Genomic DNA, 21,729 nt, shown 5'->3' with positions numbered 1-21,729 from the left:
GTGCCTTATCTGAACTGCAGTGTTGCACTATGATCCACATGAAAAGTTATTGTAGTTGTGGGTGGCTGGCATTTGAATGATATTTTTTCTTTTTAGAGCGCAGCTCTTAGGGGCCCGTTCCCGGCTTGAGCGGCGTCGGCGTCACCAAGGTCATCCCAAGGTCACGTGGCCCCCAAGGTCACCCCAAGGTCACGTGACACCCAAAGTCACGTGACCACCCCCAGGGTCACGTGACCTCCCCGATGACGTCACCGGCATCCACATCGTCATCATCACTGATGAAGTCATGAGTGACGTCACTGATGACCTCACCAGCATCCGCATCGTCATCGTCATCACTGATGACGTCATCAGTTACGTCACTGATGACGTCACCGGCATCCGCATTGTCATCATCACGGATTACGTCATCGGAGTCCGCATCGTCATCGTCACTGATGACGTCATTAGTGATGTCACTGATGACCTCACGGGCATCCGCATCGTCATCGTCACTGATGACGTCATCAGTGACGTCACTGATGACGTCACCGGCATCCGCATCGTCATCATCACGGATATGACGTCACCGGCATCCGCATCGTCATCATCACAGATGACGTCATCAGTGACGACACTGATGACATCATCGGCATCGTCACGTGACCCCCCTCCCCACGTCACTTCACCCCCCAGTACCCTTCCGTCCTCCTCCTCAAGAGCTGCGCTCTAATTCGGTGTTACAGCGAGTGGTAAACGGCTTTCACTTTTTTATACCTATTGTAAACAATGTAAGCCTTCTTGCTAAGTAAGTTTCTTCATTTTTAAGCAACATGCTGACACGTCGTACACCCAGCATCGCTCCCCCGACGAGTTTGGCACCATTTTGGGTGCCCAGAGCGAAGTAGGCTTTATTTTCAACTGGAAACCATTCCAGGCAGCTCCAGAACGTCTCCGGGCAGTGTCACATGTTCCCCTTCATCTGCCACCTCTCCTTCGCTTCAAACCTGCAAAACGGGCCCCATGGCATTACTGCACCACACCATCTGTACGACTTGCAGTTCAATTCTACACTCCAGCGAAAGACTACACAATTTTTGGTAGCCATGCATGTCAAAGTAGATGTACAAATGTCACCAGCCCACTACGACCAGCAGCAATAAAGTGAGAAAGGCTACAAGTGTGGTTTCATGTTTTTGAGGTCCGGCGTCTATCTTTGGTACAGGACAGAAAATCAATGTATATAATGAGACTCGAGAGAAACGGGACCCGGCTATACGATTTCCTAATTTCCAGGGAATGTGCGCCTGACCTGAAAACTGCAGGCGAAAGAAGGAAATGAGGTAATGAGGTGAGTGGTTCCCAAAGACAGCCTCGCAGGCACTAGACCATTTGCAATATCCCCCAAGCGCCCCGGCCCATCCTGGAGGAATCATGAGAACGGTGTTCCTTCAGCTCCTTAGTGATCGGTAATTTCGACCCAATTCATGATTACAGTTTTCTCGCGTAATTCGGGGTCACCCTGAACAAGCACCTGGTATACCCCAAGCACTTGTCATATCGCTTTTAAAATTTCTCCTCAATGTCAATGTTTTTTATATTGTGCATGTTGTCCACCATTCAACTGGGATGAGCTGTAGAAAATCTGTTACATTATTGTCATTCTTTACAGCTTAAAAGATGCTGATATTAACTTAGAAACACTAAAAATGCTATAAACAGCCCCGCTGACTCCAAACTAAGTCCTGGTTTTTGTTGTGAATTCTCCGCTTTTTAAGCAATTCCTGCTAAAACAACAATCACGAGAATGATAATATTGTAAAAGTTTTGTGCAGCTCAACCAGATTGAAAGGTGGATCGCATGCACAGTATCAAAAATGCTGACATTTGCGAGAAATTTTAAAAGTAATACGACAAGTCCTTGGGGTATATCAGGCACTTGTTCAGGGCGACTCCGAATTATGCACAAGAACTGTGTAACTATGGCATTGGTCGAACTTAGCGATCACTAGGGAGCTGAAAGAACACAGTTCCCATGATTCCTCGAGTGCAGGCCGGGGCGCTTGGGAATATAGCAAATGGTCTATTTGGTGCAGGAACTCTGCCGTCTCGACTCAAAATAAAGCTGTAAATAAGTTCATTCCCTTTGGGTTTTTCTTGATCAAGGACAGCTCCAATTTGGAGTTTTTGAGTTTTCCCCAATTTTGGTAAAGCTGGCATGGGGATAGCTTTTTGAAGTTTATAGGGTACATATCTAAAATACAGAACTCTAATTATAAGCACGAGGCTAAATCCAGAGAAACCGCAAGAGAGGAGGAGATGGGAGCGTGCAATGATGTCGGGGCGCCGACCTCCAATTGTAAAGAAGGATTAATGAATAGACGCAAAAGCCCCTGCAAACAGGTAAATGGGCAGCTGGAAGAAACACCTAGTTGTGACAAAGGAGTTGCCACTTATTCAGAGTGCAAGTTCGTCTGCTTCTTGCTCGAGGGGTAGCGACAGAACGCCGAGCTCTTATTGACTGATTAAAAACAAATGGTGGGTCGACCTCGAGGCGTCTAGCATTGAGGTCTATCCACTACCGTTTCAACTAAAGCCAATCGCAGCTCGGTGTTGTTCTAACGTCGCTGCAATTCCTGCACAAGAAGTGGAAGACTCGATCCCTGCATAGCCTGCGCAGTGTACCATAAACACTCGCAGACGGGTGACGTAAGCGCAAATTGCACCCACGCTGCCAATACAACTGCGGAGAAGAAAAAGACGAGATGGAGGCAACTACTATACTGATATGAACTTCGTTGTTATTTTCTGATAAAACTTTCGTTCTTTCAGCAACAGGGAAGGCAAATTGTTTACACATATCGTTTAATACGGCACATTCGTTCAACAATTAGCGAAGGCTGTTTTGACAGACGTAACCTGAAAGCTTGCTAAGCACCGCTGTTCTGAACAATCTACAGGCAAGGCAGTAAAATGACTTCCCGTTAAAACTGGAGCCCCCGACTCGCTGCATCCCCACGTTTCCTTCGCACCGCAAAGTTTACAACGACCTCCCGAGAGACAAGGGGATCTCAATGCTTGGCCACAAAGTGGTCGGGTTTCTGGTTCCTTCATTCCTTCTTTGGATTGCCCTGTCCCACGAAGGTCGGCTCACGCGGCACGAGCCAATAGATGAGAGAAGTGATCGCAAAATAACTACCATAGTTTTCAGATTAAAAACCCCTAAAAACGGCCCCCAAAAATGTTAGTATAGAAGCCCTTTCCACGGTCAGCAGCTGCATGCGTAAGATTGCTGCAGCCTATGCTATTACACTTCAGAACACCAGAAGGTGCTCTGCCATTCTCCCTTTGCCATAAACATTCGTATGGCCATATGGCACAGTTCAGGTTCATACTTATAAAAAAAAAAAGACGAGCAAGTTGCATCGTTGTATAAAACCCATCGATAAAAACACGACTTGTACGCCAGAAAATATGGTAAATAAAACAGCGGGGCTAATAGCACCGATAAATTAAAAGATTTAGATAAGGAACGTGACAGAATCTATCAAAGAACAGGTAAAGAATATCGCAGAATAATATAGTAAAAAAAAAACGGGCCCTTTGAGCAGTCGGTTTCTCCCGACGTTTGCGACCGTCCGTCGTCTGCTGGCAACTCACCCCCACGGTAACTTCCTCTGCCTCTTCACATACTCTTTCAGCTTCTTCGCTTTCTGTTCCTCAGCAAAGCGCTTGGCAGCAAAGGCATTGGCAATCTTCACAGCAAACTGCCGAGGAAAAATTGGGATGAATACCACCGGGTGTACTCCCTGTCTACCACATCCAACTTATGCCAAAACTGTTTTCGAGTTCCTTACTTCTCGGGAACGACTCGCACGGGGAGAACATTCCAGGGGAACTGACTATCGCCTAGGGAACACCTTGGATCAGACTCTTTTCTGAGCCGACCATTCGACATTGACGTTCGTAGCGCCGTTGTTAGAATGAACGTCACCGTCCTCGACGCATCTGGCAATTGACTCCCGCTCCCTGGGCACAGCAAGCGAAGACAAACCTGCTTCCGTGGCACGGCATTGCTCCACGTAGTTGGGACTCACGGGGCCACGCCCACTAGAATCTCACTTGCGCACTAAATCGTCGAAAGCTTGATGTGTACCTTTTTAGATGAAATAGCATTTCTATAATGCAATTCAATGCAAAGGTGCGAGCGAGCTGGACATAGATGACGAAAATAATCCCTGGAGAAGGGGAACAAGGGAGACAAAGTACAAACACGAATCTCCAAACACAGCTAGGTGACTGGTGAGGGACCGAAAAAATCTGCCTGGTCCGTTATCGACCCCGGAACCTCTCCATTCCTGGACCAGGCGGATTTTTCCGGTCGCGCACCAGTCAGCTAGCTGTGTTTGGAGATTTGTGCTTGTCCTCTGTCCCTCTTGTTCCCCTTCTCCAGGAAGTATTTTCGTCATTCTTGTCCAGCTCGCTTGCACCTTTGCATTTAATTGCATTATAATTTTAACCTTAAAATGCGAGCCTTTCACCCTTGATGGTGTTAGACTGGTGGCAGCTGGTAAAACCTGTTTGCTCTACTGACGTCTAACCCTTGGTTAGCTCAGTTGGTAGAGTGCTCCACTGGAAATGGAGAGGTCCTGGGTTCGATAACAGACCAAGAAGATTTTTTCGGTAGTGCACAAGTCACCTAGCTGTGTTTGGAGATTTGTGTTTGTCCTCTGTCCCTCTTGTTCCCCTTCTCCAGGAAGTATTTTCGTCATTCTTGTCCAGCTCGCTTGCACCTTTGCATTTAATTGCATTATAATTTTAACCTTAAAATGCGAGCCTTTCACCCTTGATGGTGTTAGACTGGTGGCAGCTGGTAAAACCTGTTTGCTCTACTGACGTCTAACCCTTGGTTAGCTCAGTTGGTAGAGTGCTCCACTGGAAATGGAGAGGTCCTGGGTTCGATAACAGACCAAGAAGATTTTTTCGGTAGTGCACAAGTCACCTAGCTGTGTTTGGAGATTTGTGCTTGTCCTCTGTCCCTCTTGTTCCCCTTCTCCAGGAAGTATTTTCGTCATTCTTGTCCAGCTCGCTTGCACCTTTGCATTTAATTGCATTATAATTTTAACCTTAAAATGCGAGCCTTTCACCCTTGATGGTGTTAGACTGGTGGCAGCTGGTAAAACCTGTTTGCTCTACTGACGTCTAACCCTTGGTTAGCTCAGTTGGTAGAGTGCTCCACTGGAAATGGAGAGGTCCTGGGTTCGATAACAGACCAAGAAGATTTTTTCGGTAGTGCACAAGTCACCTAGCTGTGTTTGGAGATTTGTGTTTGTCCTCTGTCCCTCTTGTTCCCCTTCTCCAGGAAGTATTTTCGTCATTCTTGTCCAGCTCGCTTGCACCTTTGCATTTAATTGCATTATAATTTTAACCTTAAAATGCGAGCCTTTCACCCTTGATGGTGTTAGACTGGTGGCAGCTGGTAAAACCTGTTTGCTCTACTGACGTCTAACCCTTGGTTAGCTCAGTTGGTAGAGTGCTCCACTGGAAATGGAGAGGTCCTGGGTTCGATAACAGACCAAGAAGATTTTTTCAGTAGTGCACAAGTCACCTAGCTGTGTTTGGAGATTTGTGTTTGTCCTCTGTCCCTCTTGTTCCCCTTCTCCAGGAAGTATTTTCGTCATTCTTGTCCAGCTCGCTTGCACCTTTGCATTTAATTGCATTATAATTTTAACCTTAAAATCCGAGCCTTTCACCCTTGATGGTGTTAGACTGGTGGCAGCTGGTAAAACCTGTTTGCTCTACTGACGTCTAACCCTTGGTTAGCTCAGTTGGTAGAGTGCTCCACTGGAAATGGAGAGGTCCTGGGTTCGATAACAGACCAAGAAGATTTTTTCGGTAGTGCACCAGTCACCTAGCTGTGTTTGGAGATTTGTGTTTGTCCTCTGTCCCTCTTGTTCCCCTTCTCCAGGAAGTATTTTCGTCATTCTTGTCCAGCTCGCTTGCACCTTTGCATTTAATTGCATTATAATTTTAACCTTAAAATGCGAGCCTTTCACCCTTGATGGTGTTAGACTGGTGGCAGCTGGTAAAACCTGTTTGCGCTACTGACGTCTAACCCTTGGTTAGCTCAGTTGGTAGAGTGCTCCACTGGAAATGGAGAGGTCCTGGGTTCGATAACAGACCAAGAAGATTTTTTCGGTAGTGCACCAGTCACCTAGCTGTGTTTGGAGATTTGTGTTTGTCCTCTGTCCCTCTTGTTCCCCTTCTCCAGGAAGTATTTTCGTCATTCTTGTCCAGCTCGCTTGCACCTTTGCATTTAATTGCATTATAATTTTAACCTTAAAATGCGAGCCTTTCACCCTTGATGGTGTTAGACTGGTGGCAGCTGGTAAAACCTGTTTGCGCTACTGACGTCTAACCCTTGGTTAGCTCAGTTGGTAGAGTGCTCCACTGGAAATGGAGAGGTCCTGGGTTCGATAACAGACCAAGAAGATTTTTTCGGTAGTGCACCAGTCACCTAGCTGTGTTTGGAGATTTGTGTTTGTCCTCTGTCCCTCTTGTTCCCCTTCTCCAGGAAGTATTTTCGTCATTCTTGTCCAGCTCGCTTGCACCTTTGCATTTAATTGCATTATAATTTTAACCTTAAAATGCGAGCCTTTCACCCTTGATGGTGTTAGACTGGTGGCAGCTGGTAAAACCTGTTTGCTCTACTGACGTCTAACCCTTGGTTAGCTCAGTTGGTAGAGTGCTCCACTGGAAATGGAGAGGTCCTGGGTTCGATAACAGACCAAGAAGATTTTTTCGGTAGTGCACCAGTCACCTAGCTGTGTTTGGAGATTTGTGTTTGTCCTCTGTCCCTCTTGTTCCCCTTCTCCAGGGATTATTTTCGTCATTCTTGTCCAGCTCGCTTGCACCTTTGCATTTAATTGCATTATAATTTTAACCTTAAAATGCGAGCCTTTCACCCTTGATGGTGTTAGACTGGTGGCAGCTGGTAAAACCTGTTTGCTCTACTGACGTCTAACCCTTGGTTAGCTCAGTTGGTAGAGTAATCCACTGGAAATGGAGAGGTCCTGGGTTCGATAACAGACCAAGAAGATTTTTTCGGTAGTGCACAAGTCACCTAGCTGTGTTTGGAGATTTGTGTTTGTCCTCTGTCCCTCTTGTTCCCCTTCTCCAGGGATTATTTTCGTCATTCTTGTCCAGCTCGCTTGCACCTTTGCATTTAATTGCATTATAATTTTAACCTTAAAATGCGAGCCTTTCACCCTTGATGGTGTTAGACTGGTGGCAGCTGGTAAAACCTGTTTGCTCTACTGACGTCTAACCCTTGGTTAGCTCAGTTGGTAGAGTGCTCCACTGGAAATGGAGAGGTCCTGGGTTCGATAACAGACCAAGAAGATTTTTTCGGTAGTGCACCAGTCACCTAGCTGTGTTTGGAGATTTGTGTTTGTCCTCTGTCCCTCTTGTTCCCCTTCTCCAGGAAGTATTTTCGTCATTCTTGTCCAGCTCGCTTGCACCTTTGCATTTAATTGCATTATAATTTTAACCTTAAAATGCGAGCCTTTCACCCTTGATGGTGTTAGACTGGTGGCAGCTGGTAAAACCTGTTTGCTCTACTGACGTCTAACCCTTGGTTAGCTCAGTTGGTAGAGTGCTCCACTGGAAATGGAGAGGTCCTGGGTTCGATAACAGACCAAGAAGATTTTTTCGGTAGTGCACAAGTCACCTAGCTGTGTTTGGAGATTTGTGTTTGTCCTCTGTCCCTCTTGTTCCCCTTCTCCAGGAAGTATTTTCGTCATTCTTGTCCAGCTCGCTTGCACCTTTGCATTTAATTGCATTATAATTTTAACCTTAAAATGCGAGCCTTTCACCCTTGATGGTGTTAGACTGGTGGCAGCTGGTAAAACCTGTTTGCTCTACTGACGTCTAACCCTTGGTTAGCTCAGTTGGTAGAGTGCTCCACTGGAAATGGAGAGGTCCTGGGTTCGATAACAGACCAAGAAGATTTTTTCGGTAGTGCACCAGTCACCTAGCTGTGTTTGGAGATTTGTGTTTGTCCTCTGTCCCTCTTGTTCCCCTTCTCCAGGAAGTATTTTCGTCATTCTTGTCCAGCTCGCTTGCACCTTTGCATTTAATTGCATTATAATTTTAACCTTAAAATGCGAGCCTTTCACCCTTGATGGTGTTAGACTGGTGGCAGCTGGTAAAACCTGTTTGCTCTACTGACGTCTAACCCTTGGTTAGCTCAGTTGGTAGAGTGCTCCACTGGAAATGGAGAGGTCCTGGGTTCGATAACAGACCAAGAAGATTTTTTCGGTAGTGCACCAGTCACCTAGCTGTGTTTGGAGATTTGTGTTTGTCCTCTGTCCCTCTTGTTCCCCTTCTCCAGGGATTATTTTCGTCATTCTTGTCCAGCTCGCTTGCACCTTTGCATTTAATTGCATTATAATTTTAACCTTAAAATGCGAGCCTTTCACCCTTGATGGTGTTAGACTGGTGGCAGCTGGTAAAACCTGTTTGCTCTACTGACGTCTAACCCTTGGTTAGCTCAGTTGGTAGAGTGCTCCACTGGAAATGGAGAGGTCCTGGGTTCGATAACAGACCAAGAAGATTTTTTCGGTAGTGCACCAGTCACCTAGCTGTGTTTGGAGATTTGTGTTTGTCCTCTGTCCCTCTTGTTCCCCTTCTCCAGGAAGTATTTTCGTCATTCTTGTCCAGCTCGCTTGCACCTTTGCATTTAATTGCATTATAATTTTAACCTTAAAATGCGAGCCTTTCACCCTTGATGGTGTTAGACTGGTGGCAGCTGGTAAAACCTGTTTGCTCTACTGACGTCTAACCCTTGGTTAGCTCAGTTGGTAGAGTGCTCCACTGGAAATGGAGAGGTCCTGGGTTCGATAACAGACCAAGAAGATTTTTCCGGTCGCGCACCAGTCAGCTAGCTGTGTTTGGAGATTTGTGTTTGTCCTCTGTCCCTCTTGTTCCCCTTCTCCAGGAAGTATTTTCGTCATTCTTGTCCAGCTCGCTTGCACCTTTGCATTTAATTGCATTATAATTTTAACCTTAAAATGCGAGCCTTTCACCCTTGATGGTGTTAGACTGGTGGCAGCTGGTAAAACCTGTTTGCTCTACTGACGTCTAACCCTTGGTTAGCTCAGTTGGTAGAGTGCTCCACTGGAAATGGAGAGGTCCTGGGTTCGATAACAGACCAAGAAGATTTTTTCGGTAGTGCACCAGTCACCTAGCTGTGTTTGGAGATTTGTGTTTGTCCTCTGTCCCTCTTGTTCCCCTTCTCCAGGAAGTATTTTCGTCATTCTTGTCCAGCTCGCTTGCACCTTTGCATTTAATTGCATTATAATTTTAACCTTAAAATGCGAGCCTTTCACCCTTGATGGTGTTAGACTGGTGGCAGCTGGTAAAACCTGTTTGCTCTACTGACGTCTAACCCTTGGTTAGCTCAGTTGGTAGAGTGCTCCACTGGAAATGGAGAGGTCCTGGGTTCGATAACAGACCAAGAAGATTTTTTCGGTAGTGCACCAGTCACCTAGCTGTGTTTGGAGATTTGTGTTTGTCCTCTGTCCCTCTTGTTCCCCTTCTCCAGGGATTATTTTCGTCATTCTTGTCCAGCTCGCTTGCACCTTTGCATTTAATTGCATTATAATTTTAACCTTAAAATGCGAGCCTTTCACCCTTGATGGTGTTAGACTGGTGGCAGCTGGTAAAACCTGTTTGCTCTACTGACGTCTAACCCTTGGTTAGCTCAGTTGGTAGAGTAATCCACTGGAAATGGAGAGGTCCTGGGTTCGATAACAGACCAAGAAGATTTTTTCGGTAGTGCACAAGTCACCTAGCTGTGTTTGGAGATTTGTGTTTGTCCTCTGTCCCTCTTGTTCCCCTTCTCCAGGGATTATTTTCGTCATTCTTGTCCAGCTCGCTTGCACCTTTGCATTTAATTGCATTATAATTTTAACCTTAAAATGCGAGCCTTTCACCCTTGATGGTGTTAGACTGGTGGCAGCTGGTAAAACCTGTTTGCTCTACTGACGTCTAACCCTTGGTTAGCTCAGTTGGTAGAGTGCTCCACTGGAAATGGAGAGGTCCTGGGTTCGATAACAGACCAAGAAGATTTTTTCGGTAGTGCACCAGTCAGCTAGCTGTGTTTGGAGATTTGTGTTTGTCCTCTGTCCCTCTTGTTCCCCTTCTCCAGGAAGTATTTTCGTCATTCTTGTCCAGCTCGCTTGCACCTTTGCATTTAATTGCATTATAATTTTAACCTTAAAATGCGAGCCTTTCACCCTTGATGGTGTTAGACTGGTGGCAGCTGGTAAAACCTGTTTGCTCTACTGACGTCTAACCCTTGGTTAGCTCAGTTGGTAGAGTGCTCCACTGGAAATGGAGAGGTCCTGGGTTCGATAACAGACCAAGAAGATTTTTTCGGTAGTGCACCAGTCAGCTAGCTGTGTTTGGAGATTTGTGTTTGTCCTCTGTCCCTCTTGTTCCCCTTCTCCAGGAAGTATTTTCGTCATTCTTGTCCAGCTCGCTTGCACCTTTGCATTTAATTGCATTATAATTTTAACCTTAAAATGCGAGCCTTTCACCCTTGATGGTGTTAGACTGGTGGCAGCTGGTAAAACCTGTTTGCTCTACTGACGTCTAACCCTTGGTTAGCTCAGTTGGTAGAGTGCTCCACTGGAAATGGAGAGGTCCTGGGTTCGATAACAGACCAAGAAGATTTTTTCGGTAGTGCACAAGTCACCTAGCTGTGTTTGGAGATTTGTGTTTGTCCTCTGTCCCTCTTGTTCCCCTTCTCCAGGGATTATTTTCAGCAGCATTTCTAGAGCCATCAGACCGTAAAATGGTGCGCGTCTGTCCGTCGTGGCTCGATAGCTGAAGTTAGCTATCGAGCCACGACGCTATCGATAGTTAGCTATCGGCTAAAATGAAAGGCGCAACCGGAGTCCTGTTTATCTTACTTTAATTTCCCCCACGCCCACACACAAACGGAGTTTGGGATCCGCCCCTGGCTGGTGGCAGTAGCTGCCAAGAAAGTGTGTGATCTCTACCGAAGGTTCCCAAAATTCCCTGCCTCTTGTGGCACTGTACATTTTGCAACAGGTCTATCGGTGTATTCGGGAATTTAGCAGCGTAGGAGTAATTGGTGCAAAGATGGCACCGCACCGAGGCAGACGAAGCTCGACGGACGTCTGGAGATGCGCAAAAGATCCCAAATGAGCATCTCCTTTGGCAGCATCCAGAGGGAAGGCATATTCCTTACGACTCATGTGCCCTGCATACCTTTTAATAGAGTTCCATACATGACAAATTGGGGCAATAAAATAAAATTGTCAAACCCTGATATTGACAGGAGTATGAGGTCTGAGCCCGCCTAGCTCTGAAACATTTGCCACGGCGTGTGGATGTGACAAACTTGTGTGGTACGAATCGGCGACAGAACACGCGACCACTGGTCCTGGCTGCAAACTGAGGAGGCTAGTGCCAATAGATTTTTTTGCCATGTTTTTTATAGCAATTAGTGCATGGAGCAAGGACAGCTCTAGGCTATAGCCCAAAACATCCACCCGCATCAAAAATATGAAATCGGAATAAACAAAAAAAAAAATTGTAGGGCCCATCCACTTCACATGAACATGGAGGACCAGCGAAGCTGTTATCTTTACAACTATACGACATCTTTACGATTCACACATGATTGCAATGAAGGACACATACATGACTTTGTTGTTTAATTGTCTTTATTTAATTCTTAGTGACTAAAGTGATCATTGCCTTATGGGCAAGTTCTAAACCCAATTTTTTTAGGTACACCTCGAGGATAGTTTTTCTGGTTGAGCCCAGGTCTCTTTATCAGCATCGCGGAAGCGAAAGAAAAGAAGGTTAGATCGGTGCATTGTGCCCTCAGCCTCGTCACAGCGCACTCTTAGCTGAGATAAGTCAGTGACTAATAATGCCAAGGAAGACTGACTCGCGCAAGTCGCCTCCTCTTTTTATTTATACTTGCCACGACCAATCGGAACGAAAGAGTACCGTTTAAACGGGAGTTTTTTTGTTAACATCCATGGACGCATTTTTCCCCAGATCCTAGCACATACAGTTTACCGTAAAATCCTGAAAGATTCCCCACCCCCAAGAGATAGCCGACTTGTATTTTTGGCTTGATTTGCTATATTTTTTTATACACTGAAAGATAGCTCACTCCTAGTAATAGTAGTGTTGTGATCAATGATGACCTCGGCGTAAATGCGGCTAGTTAGCTTTGGCAGAATATAAGTGAATGTTGCTGACGGGGAAGTACAGTCATCTTTGCTTCGTTGCCCCTCACCACCATAGCAAGCTTAGAAAGGACACGACCTAAAATAGCAACTTTTTCTTTTTAACTTCGCTCGATTGTACATTGAAAGTTAGCCCACTCCATATTTTTACCGGATTTGCATTCAATGTTAGGTGAGCTGTCTCTCGGGATTTTACGGTAAGCTCATTATAACAGACCTTGATTTTGACCAAGATTTCGGTCTGTTGTAAGAAGAGTATGTTGTGTTCAGATATGAAGTTGAGTCGATGGCATGTAAAGGAAAACCAACCAAACTTCACAAATCGGTATGTTATATCCAAATGTCTGTTGTAACCAGCTAGTTCTGTTGCAATGAGCTTAGACTATAACAGCTTCGCTGTAAAAAGATTTGTAGAAATATTTGTTCTAAGCAAGGACTGTTTTTGTCAAAACTCTCTCTTCTTAGACGATTGTTGGACGTATGCTCCTATATAGAATCGAGCACCCTGCCAGTCCCAGATCAGTGGAATCAGTGACTTGGGAGGCAGTTGGTCACCAGGGATTGCTACAATGTGTTTGTTCTCTTTGAGTCAGAGCGGGACGACAGTGTTCGAAACTACACTGGTGGTTCTTATCGGTTCAAGGGCAACTTGCCTTCCTCGTGGCAGTAACATTTCGCTTGAAATCAATCCAATTTCTGTCATCGGAACTGTAGCGGGATACAAAGAAAACAAATGATTACATTAAGGTATACTCAGATTTTAACCCATGTTCGGACTCACGACCTGTGCTTTGTAAGTACTGTTGCATTTTGAGAAGCGTGAAACGTTATAAGGGTATACTAGTATAGTGCAATCCACTTATAACGATAGCACATATAACAATGTACCGCTTACAACGATCAGTTCTTAGAGTTTCTAGACTGGAAATGACCAGTTTCTAGTCCAGTTAAAACGATAACCGGTCATAACAATTAAATTTTTGGGTTTTCTCATTAACGTTATACGTGGATTGTACCGTATACACAAAATTGTAAATTAAAGGGAAAATCCTAGTTTTTTTATGAGTTGTTCTTTTTACCGATAATCACCATTTTTAGCCTAGATGCAAAACAAATAACCGAAATACACCAATCTTTTCAAAGAAATAAACACTGGGAAAAAAAACACCAATTTTTCTCGCAAATAAATTTGAAAATCTATGACCTACTTATATCTACCGTAGGCCGCAAAATTTAGACTTTATTTATAAAAAGAAAATCGAGAATGTCTTTCGCGTTTATTTTTATTTTTAATAGTCAGTGTACTTTGGAGATTTGTTCCCCAACATAGGCTAAAAACAGTGTTCGTTGGCGACGAGACGTTTTGGTGGCGCCACCTTGCAAGCGCGCTCCTGTGACGGAGCTGGTAGGATGGGAGCAGACGACGTGCCATGTCAAAGCACGGAGTGACTATGTTAGTTCGCATCTATGCTGATTAAAGATGGCTTATTATTTAAAGAAACACGTATGACGTGTCCGTGAGTGATCTTTCTAATGAATAACACTGCCAATTGTTCATATACAGTCAAGCCCGTTTATAACGAACAGCAGGAAGTGCTACGATCAGTTCGATATGGCAGGTAGTTCGATATAGCGAAAAAAGCATTTACAACAAACTTCCACGATGAGTTTGTTGTAAGGTGAGAGCTTCTCTTTCTTTCTCATCTCTTCATTCCGCCTTGTAACAACGTCCTAAAAAGTCTTTTTTTTTTTTTTTTTTTTGTTTTGCATGTTGCACAGTTTTTTTTTTCTTTTTTTTTTAATTTTATCTTTTTTTTTAGTCGCTTCTCTTTGTGGTCAAACGCTTTGGGATGGAAAGTTTTTTTGTTTTTCTTTTCTGTGCGTGAGTGTGTTTTTATTTTAGCCTTTTCCCCTTCTGAGTCACTTTTGTTCGCTCAATTTTGTTCGCAACTTGAGCTTTTGGAATTTTCGTTCTTTCCTACCTCTTTTTTGGGGGACGGGACAGGCTAGAAGACGATTGTTTGCGCGTTTCTGGAAGCCTTCTCGGGGGTGAAAAGTTCGATATAACCAATATATTGTTTGTTATAAAACATACTTTTTACATGCATTTTTATTTAAATTTTTCGTGACTTCGATATCGTCAATAATTCGCTGTACATGGGTTCGTTCTAAACGGGTTTCACTGTAAAAAGAAAAGAAATACTTCAAATGTTTAAAAACAAGCCTGGAGCCTCACATTACAGCTTGCACGGCATGTGCCAGGGCTATTCACAGCCTCTCTGATTCTTGCTTTTTCGGATCTGTGGAGGCTGCTGCAGAAAAAGGCTTTGCATTCACCAGGGTAAACGACGTGCTCTCTTCTTGGCTGTGCACGCGCGCACTGTTGCGTTGCAGAGCGCCACACACTTGCTTCAGCTATGCAGCTTGCCGATACCAACGCTTCCACCCAAGTGTGGCTCGACAGTTGCTGCCGAGCAAATGCTCTTCAGCAGCCAACGCTTAGCTCCTCCCGGATCGAGTATGTGGCAAACAAGTGACTGTCACACAGCAACCTCTGCTCGAAAGGAAAGCATTATCATAGTACAACAGTACATGCAAACCACAGACAATGAGTTTGGACAAAGGGTCAAAGTTCTAACATTTGTTAATATAATCATCGAGAGCTTTTTGTTTTCTCTTTATCCTGCTTTCCTGCCCTTGAAATGACAAAATTTTCTTTGTTTTAAGGAAAATGTTTCTGCCACAAAGAAAGCAAGCTGCTCTTGCTTCTTTTCCAAGATTCACCCGATAAGGACGACCAGTGTGGTGCAAACACTGCCATCCAGGCCTCATCCTAATAGAACAAGGACATAGTGACCGTCAGTACTGACCGACCCACTGACCTAACTCTCAAGGAACTGTCCCCCCAGTGATTCTGATGATTGGGTTCTAGTGAGGTACTTGATGTTAGGTAAAAACATGCACCCAAGCCACATCCAAGGGAGGATTTCTATGAAAACTATCCTCAGTTGGAGCAAACATTTTCACAATTTGGTGTTTTTCGGTTTTAACCACTTTTGTATATCTGACAACGACGGATGTTCACCGGCGTTTTCGGTTCAAACCGAGGGACCTACAACCCGCTTCAATCCTACGAACGTCAGGGTTAGGCTTAGACAGTGTTTAGCCAAAGAGAGAAAATCATCTAGCCCAGTGATCATCAACCCCTCACAGCCTCGCTCAGCCACGGTCAGCCAGCGTAGATGGCACCACTCCCTACAGTGTTTTTGTACCTTGCGGAGGCATGACAATGCCACTCCTCCGAATACTGCATAAACCGCACCAAACAACTGTTCTGACCACTGTGATTGAAACTGCATACCAATGTACGCACATAAGAATACAGTATCAATTGGAGTACCTTTGGCTCGCGATAAATAAACCCTCGTGAATGGAGAACGTTCTGAAACGACGATTGCTAAAAGCTTTGTTTGGGCTAGTTGGTCTACGAATATTTCGGGGTAAAACAGTGCAACGACGCGAATGAAGTAAAGACGGGACAGTACACAGCGCGGACTAGCAACTGAAGGTTCATTTTGCTCACACCCAGTATATAAACGCACGAGCGAAAGCCAAATGAGCAGAGTGCGAAGGAAGGAAGAAAAAACACCGTCTCATCTTTTACACCGTTTTACCCCGAAATGAGAAAATGAACGAGTGTTCAGCATTAGTCCCTACAGGCAAGCGGGCTCGAGGCCTGTGGGTTTAATTAGTCTGGAGATCCCTTCGACCCAGAGAGAAGAGGCCAACTTAAAACGAGGCGCCGCTGACGTCGGCCCACCGAGCTGCAATGGAAGGGTTCAGCAGCCTGGTTCATGATTACCTGTCGGTCGGCCAGGTGATTGCTGAGCATCTCGGCCCTATCCAGGTCCCCTTCTGCAATGGCTGCGTCCACCAGACTCTCCAGCTCTGTCTGGGAGGGACAGCCAGCTCAGCCAGGCAAACAAACAAAACTCACAGTGAATTGGCACAACATGCAGTATTGAAGGTGCCATCGTTTACATTTCTTTAGAAAACGTTTGAGCATCCTTTCTAGGAGAGAAGGAGAAACTACATGTTTATGAATTTACCCGCTAAATTTACCCGGGGAAACTGACTTCGTACAAAGGTCATGTAACGTCAATTTTCCAAATAAACTTAGCAGAAAAACTGAATTAGTGTTTGGGTCACGTGGCATCAGTTTCCCCGCTGAATTCAGCGAGAAATGCATGGATGGGTGGATGGATGGATGGACGGACGGACAAACAATATTTTGAGATTGGGGTGGGGGGGGGGGGGGAGTTCTATGGGAAAGCATTTCATGCTCTAGAAGCGACAGAAGCGGGCATGTACAAATTTGCAACATCTGTATTCGTCCCTTGGTGTCTTGTGCTTTCATTCCCGAATGAAGTCCAGCAGTGGGTAGCCATTGTTGAGGGATGCCCTTAATCCTTGGACCTGAAACTTTTCCGACAAAGGAGTCTTCTAAAACTATGTCACATCCAGTCTTGGTTCCATACATGCACCCGACGTTCTTAGTTACTCCTGGTGACGCAGCAAACCCTGTTGCACATCATCTTAGGGCCGAATGCAGTATGCATAGTCCGTGCTAATGCAGAACGCAATTGGCTAAGGACCTTTTGTTAACCAATGACAGACATTTATTCCTGCCACCAGAATGGGAGTGCAAATTTGCCGAGAAATTAAGCAAACGGGATTAGTGAGGAATACGCACATTCGAAGCGAGCGATGAATTTCGTTCCGGTGCAGATAGGATACGAGCGTAGACGTAGGGACGTTGTTACGATACCTTTGCAACTCTATGCAGCCGAAACGACTCAAACAATTGAGCGAGTCTGTTATTTAGGAGCCCTCGCTCGGATTCAAGCTTTGGAACTTGCTTCCTTATGCGACAGATTTTTCCCCGTGTTGGTGCGATATATTAGTAAAATAAATGCCTATGATTTACTACGCCGAACTGCACCCCAAATGAAGGACAAAATCCACAAACCACGCTCGTAAACGGCCACTGTCGCGAGGTTTTTTGACAAGCTTGCAGCCTCAATCTTGCAACTCTTTGAGAAAGTATTCTTAATAACAAATGCAAACTGTGAGTCCAGTTAATAAAATTTTCCTTCTTCGGCGGACAACACCATAGGCAGGAACTACTCTACTCCCTTCGGCACCTGCAAACACCGCGGGTATGGCTGCCGTGTTCCAGGCAATGAGCAGCATTGCGTCCCTGGACAGAGCTTAATGGACCATTTTCGAAAGTCTGTTGAGCCAACGCTCGCGGCCGCCATTTCTTGAGCACCAGGGGCGCGATTGGATCAGAGTCTTCGCTTGACGTTGATGTACCACTCGTTTTCGGTACACGTCATGTGCCGACGCAGTCTTCGTGTCCAATGCATGTACGTGCTCAAAGAATGGCACACTTGTGTGCCGTATTTGCTCCAGCAATGGCCGTGCCATTTATGAACAAACCCTGTGGGTCCGGTTCCCTGCAGAGGACGAGGACAGCGAATCACCGCAATCGGTAGAGGAATGGTAGCGATTTAAGGAACAGAGATAACATATTTGCGCAAAAACGCTATCTACACGGATCGAATTTTTACGGAAAGTCACATTCTCGACCTTGTTATTTGCTGCGTATTTCGTACAGAACACAATGATTGGCGGCCGTACATGTGCTCTACAGGTAATTGATTGTAAGAAGTGTGGCTATTACTCAAGCAAATACGGTAATTGCCACAGCAGCTACGAGGTGGCACACACTTTTGAAAGGGCTCTATTAATCTATTAAGGGGACATTGAACTCCCACAAAAAAAAAAAAAAAATTTATTTAAGTGTGGGATAGAATACCTACACCACAAAATAAACTTTCCCACCCAAAAAAAAATATTTTTAGTGCAAAGTTTCTGCTGAGAGTACTCATTTCGGGTTAGGACAGGGTCCAAAGCATGCCTCTACATAGAAATGTCGACCCCAAAATAAGAGCATGTTCCAGAATCACTCAAACGAGTCTCGCAACATACCTTTTTTTTCGAAGAAAAGTTGGTGTTGCCGCATGAGTGTCCTGTCCAGGCATTAAAAATTATTTTCTGGGAGTTTCCTTCAACGCAGGAGTGTGCACGAGTGGCGAGACAAATGCGAGCCAATTTCTAGGAGTATACGCTAGTTTCTTATCATTTATTTATGGTCTCGCGTTTATAGTTGTTTTTTACCAATTGGTCCAGTTGTCTGCCAAATATTTTTATTGCGTTCATAAGATTCGCGGGATCGACTTAAAATTATTGTTATATAAGCGTGTTGCGATGACCCCCAGAACCACCAAATATTTCAGAACCACCAAATATTTCAGATTGTATTATATAGTACAGATAGTCTGTTCAGCGCATTTTGCTCGTGTCATGTTTTTCTAGGAAGGTTTATGGACTGCCGGTCCTCACACACAGGCAGGAAAGTGTTTTCGTGACACAGAATGCACCGTACGATTTGGAAAAAAAAACCCACAATAAGCTAAGTACTTGTTAAGAAAAAAGCGAGTGAGGCTCACCTTGGGGCCGCAGTCTCCGTGGGACACTGGTCCGGCCAAGTGGTCGTTCACGGTGAGGAACTCCCTCACTCCGAACCAGTCCGAGCTCTCACTGCGCACAACCACACAGACAGGCAGTGACAGGTAGGTCATTTTGGATCTAGCTGCCACTGCCAATGTACTACAACTGGAGCCGAATTTTGAGCCCCACGGTTTACATTCTGTAAGCTGTAGGGGTCAGTCCAAGTGGAGCCCAATTGTGAAACAGGACTCTGCTGGATCCAGCCGGGAATGGCCTTATAATCCAGCCGAGCCAATTTTCACCCGGGAATGGAGAGGGTGCTGCTTTAGATGAAATGGACATAAACCCCTCTCGAGGCCCCGCCTCGTGTCACGTCAGCACAGTGGTGGGCGGAGCTCACGTTTGAGTGGTGCCTTCCGGAGCAGCGTTCGCTTCCCTGGCGAGCCTCTTCCTGAGCCTACACCGCCTGCGCTGCTCGGTTCTTCTGCTCAGGGCGGCCGTCCTTTCGCGCAGCTGACTGGCCTCTCCGCTTGCCTCTTGGAACCTCTGCACACCGAGACCACAAACTCAAATGCACTCTCAGAGGTACTCGTTGCATTTGATACAAGCTTCGTTGACGAGGAGCACGTCGACCACACCGTTGTATTTTGCCCGTTCTCGATTCGTAAGAGGCTGCTCAAACGACGTCTCACCGTTGGACGCTTGCAACTATTCGGGAGTTAAGGAGCGACGGGGATGAGGGAGATCTCACGCTTCCTCCCCCGTGCCGTTAATTTGCTTCAATGCCTGAGTGTCAGCGTAAGCATCCCCTGGCAGCCCGCCCTACGCCACTACTGCCAGGGGATGCTTACATTGACAATCGAGTTTTAGGTTCGTCACGGACTACAACTTATACGTTTATATCTTTTTAAGCGCGACTTGCACGTGAGCGATGGGCAAGGGGCCGAGAAGGATGTCAGTGTTATCGGAAGCATTTAGCGATCACACTCTCGACAACAGGGCTTGCTGCGCGCTGACGAGAGTAGAAGCTTAGAGACGTACATGAAGCGGCACTATGCGATTATGGCAGCAGTGCTGTTAGACGCAGAAGACGACACACTGCTTCCAAATAAAAGAAAGATGCTTTTAGAATGGGCGCACACGCAACGCAAAGGACATGGAATCAAAAAACAGTTGTACGAGGAGCGCCTCGAGGGCGGCGTTGATGAATATTGACAACTCCTTCGGGTGCCTCAGACGACATGAGCAACAGTGCAAGCCACAAGTTATGCAATCACAATGTCACCGCTAGCGTCTCGCTGAGCGAAATCAGTAAAGTTGCCAGACACATGAATAAAATACTGCCAAAAGAGAACCCACGCCAGGGCGGGCAGTGCTTGCGCGGCCCACCAAAAGCTTCCCCATCCCCCTGGGATGTCTACGTCAGCGCAGCTCCGCACAAAAGCATGACATTGTTACCACATGGCCCCCACTGACTCCCAATTGGAAAGCACAAGGCCTCACGGCGCCTGCGCGTCGATGGTTTCTTTCACAAATACTGCACAGCACCATCAAGGCTACTGCCGTGAGCTATACATGGCTTCCATCAACGTCACATCATTCGCCATTGCTCCGTACCATGCTCCTGTGCCCGCACCTTCTGCAGCCTACATTTGGCACGATCAAACTTGCTGAGAAGAATAAATTCGATGGTACGGAATCTATGCTGTGGAAGGGACGGGCACAAGAGCATGGCACAGAGCAACGGCGGCTGGTATTGTGCCATACGACGTCTCGTGCAAGGTATGTATAGCAAGTTACAGTTCAAGAAGGTAGGGCAAGGGAAAGGAAGGCTGGGAACAAAGAAGCAGACGGAACGCTGGAGGAGGAAACATCCTTCTCTCTCCAGCCTTCTGTATGCTTCCTCCTCCCCGGCCTTCCTTTCCCTCGCCCTAGCTTCTTGTGCTGCAACGAACTATAGCAAATGAAGTACTAGACAGAGCCACGTTCTCTGACCAGTACCTTTGAGAGCCTTGCACGCAGGGGCGGACGCAGGTATTTCTAGAAGGGAGGGGGTCAGGTGTTGGTCAGCGTACCCAATCTTTAAACCCCCGTTTCCACGCCCTAAATTTTTACACATGGAGAATTCAAGAGCAGGATTAGGACATCTGGGACCCTCCTCTGAATCCGCCACTGTTTGCACACGACATATGAAGCTAAAGAAGTTTGTACGCGTGGTTTACGGTCTAAGCACGGAGAACGGACGGCAACCGCTCTGTCGTAACTTTCACCACCGACAACCAGATATATTGATCAACAAGAATGCGCCGATGTTATGGTTCTGCACGATCGCGACGATGAGCGAATGGAGTCAACTGTACAAGGCAGCAAACTTGGCCAGTTGCTAAACGTTTCAGCGAACGCAGACGAAGAAAAGGAAGTTGTGACCTGTCGTGGTGTCTGCGCCTACTGAGCTGTTTATCCCCATCATGCACAACCAACCTAGCTCCGAGTTAAAAGCGTGGGCGCACTTTCTCGGAAACGCACCATTCGTAGATCGGGGCGCACGTATAATGGTGCCGACGAGGTCTGCGACAGAAATTTGGAAGAGCCCGAAGAAGTTCGAGTCGGTGACCCCTTCGGCTCTATGGGCCTTCTCACGAAAATGTCGATTTCTGAAAGGTCCAGCTCTTCGTCGTCATCGCTCAAAGCCGGGTGGACAGCAGCGTTCATTCTTCGCTAAATAAACTAAACTTAACTAATGCACCACAAATCACCACCGAATAAATAGAGACGTTCCAACTCGGCGAACTTCGGCCACTTCGGGCAGAGCAGCCGACACAGAAATTGGATTGGATTGAATTACGGCTTGGTGAAGGGTAACGTTGATTAAAGGGTTAAA

General features: G+C 46.0%; 1 protein-coding gene across 1 annotated transcript; it reads right to left on the bottom strand.

Annotated features, from left to right (window-relative positions):
• Positions 1–826: 826 nt before the first annotated feature.
• LOC8053160 (protein FAM204A) lies at positions 827–21,676 on the bottom strand. Its single transcript, XM_002435920.4, has 6 exons — positions 21,375–21,676; positions 19,249–19,394; positions 18,848–18,938; positions 16,135–16,224; positions 3,640–3,746; positions 827–986 (listed from the first exon to the last, which is right to left on the bottom strand). The coding sequence occupies exons 1-6, from the start codon at positions 21,558–21,560 to the stop codon at positions 944–946; spliced, it is 663 nt and encodes a 220-aa protein (XP_002435965.3). The 5' UTR covers positions 21,561–21,676; the 3' UTR covers positions 827–943.
• Between the last annotated feature and the right edge of the window lie 53 nt (positions 21,677–21,729).

Source organism: Ixodes scapularis, unplaced genomic scaffold (assembly GCF_016920785.2).
Source record: "Ixodes scapularis isolate PalLabHiFi unplaced genomic scaffold, ASM1692078v2 PGA_scaffold2__306_contigs__length_199485367, whole genome shotgun sequence".
Taxonomy (NCBI): Eukaryota; Metazoa; Arthropoda; class Arachnida; order Ixodida; family Ixodidae; genus Ixodes; species Ixodes scapularis.
This window is presented reverse-complemented; position numbering and strand designations above follow the sequence as displayed.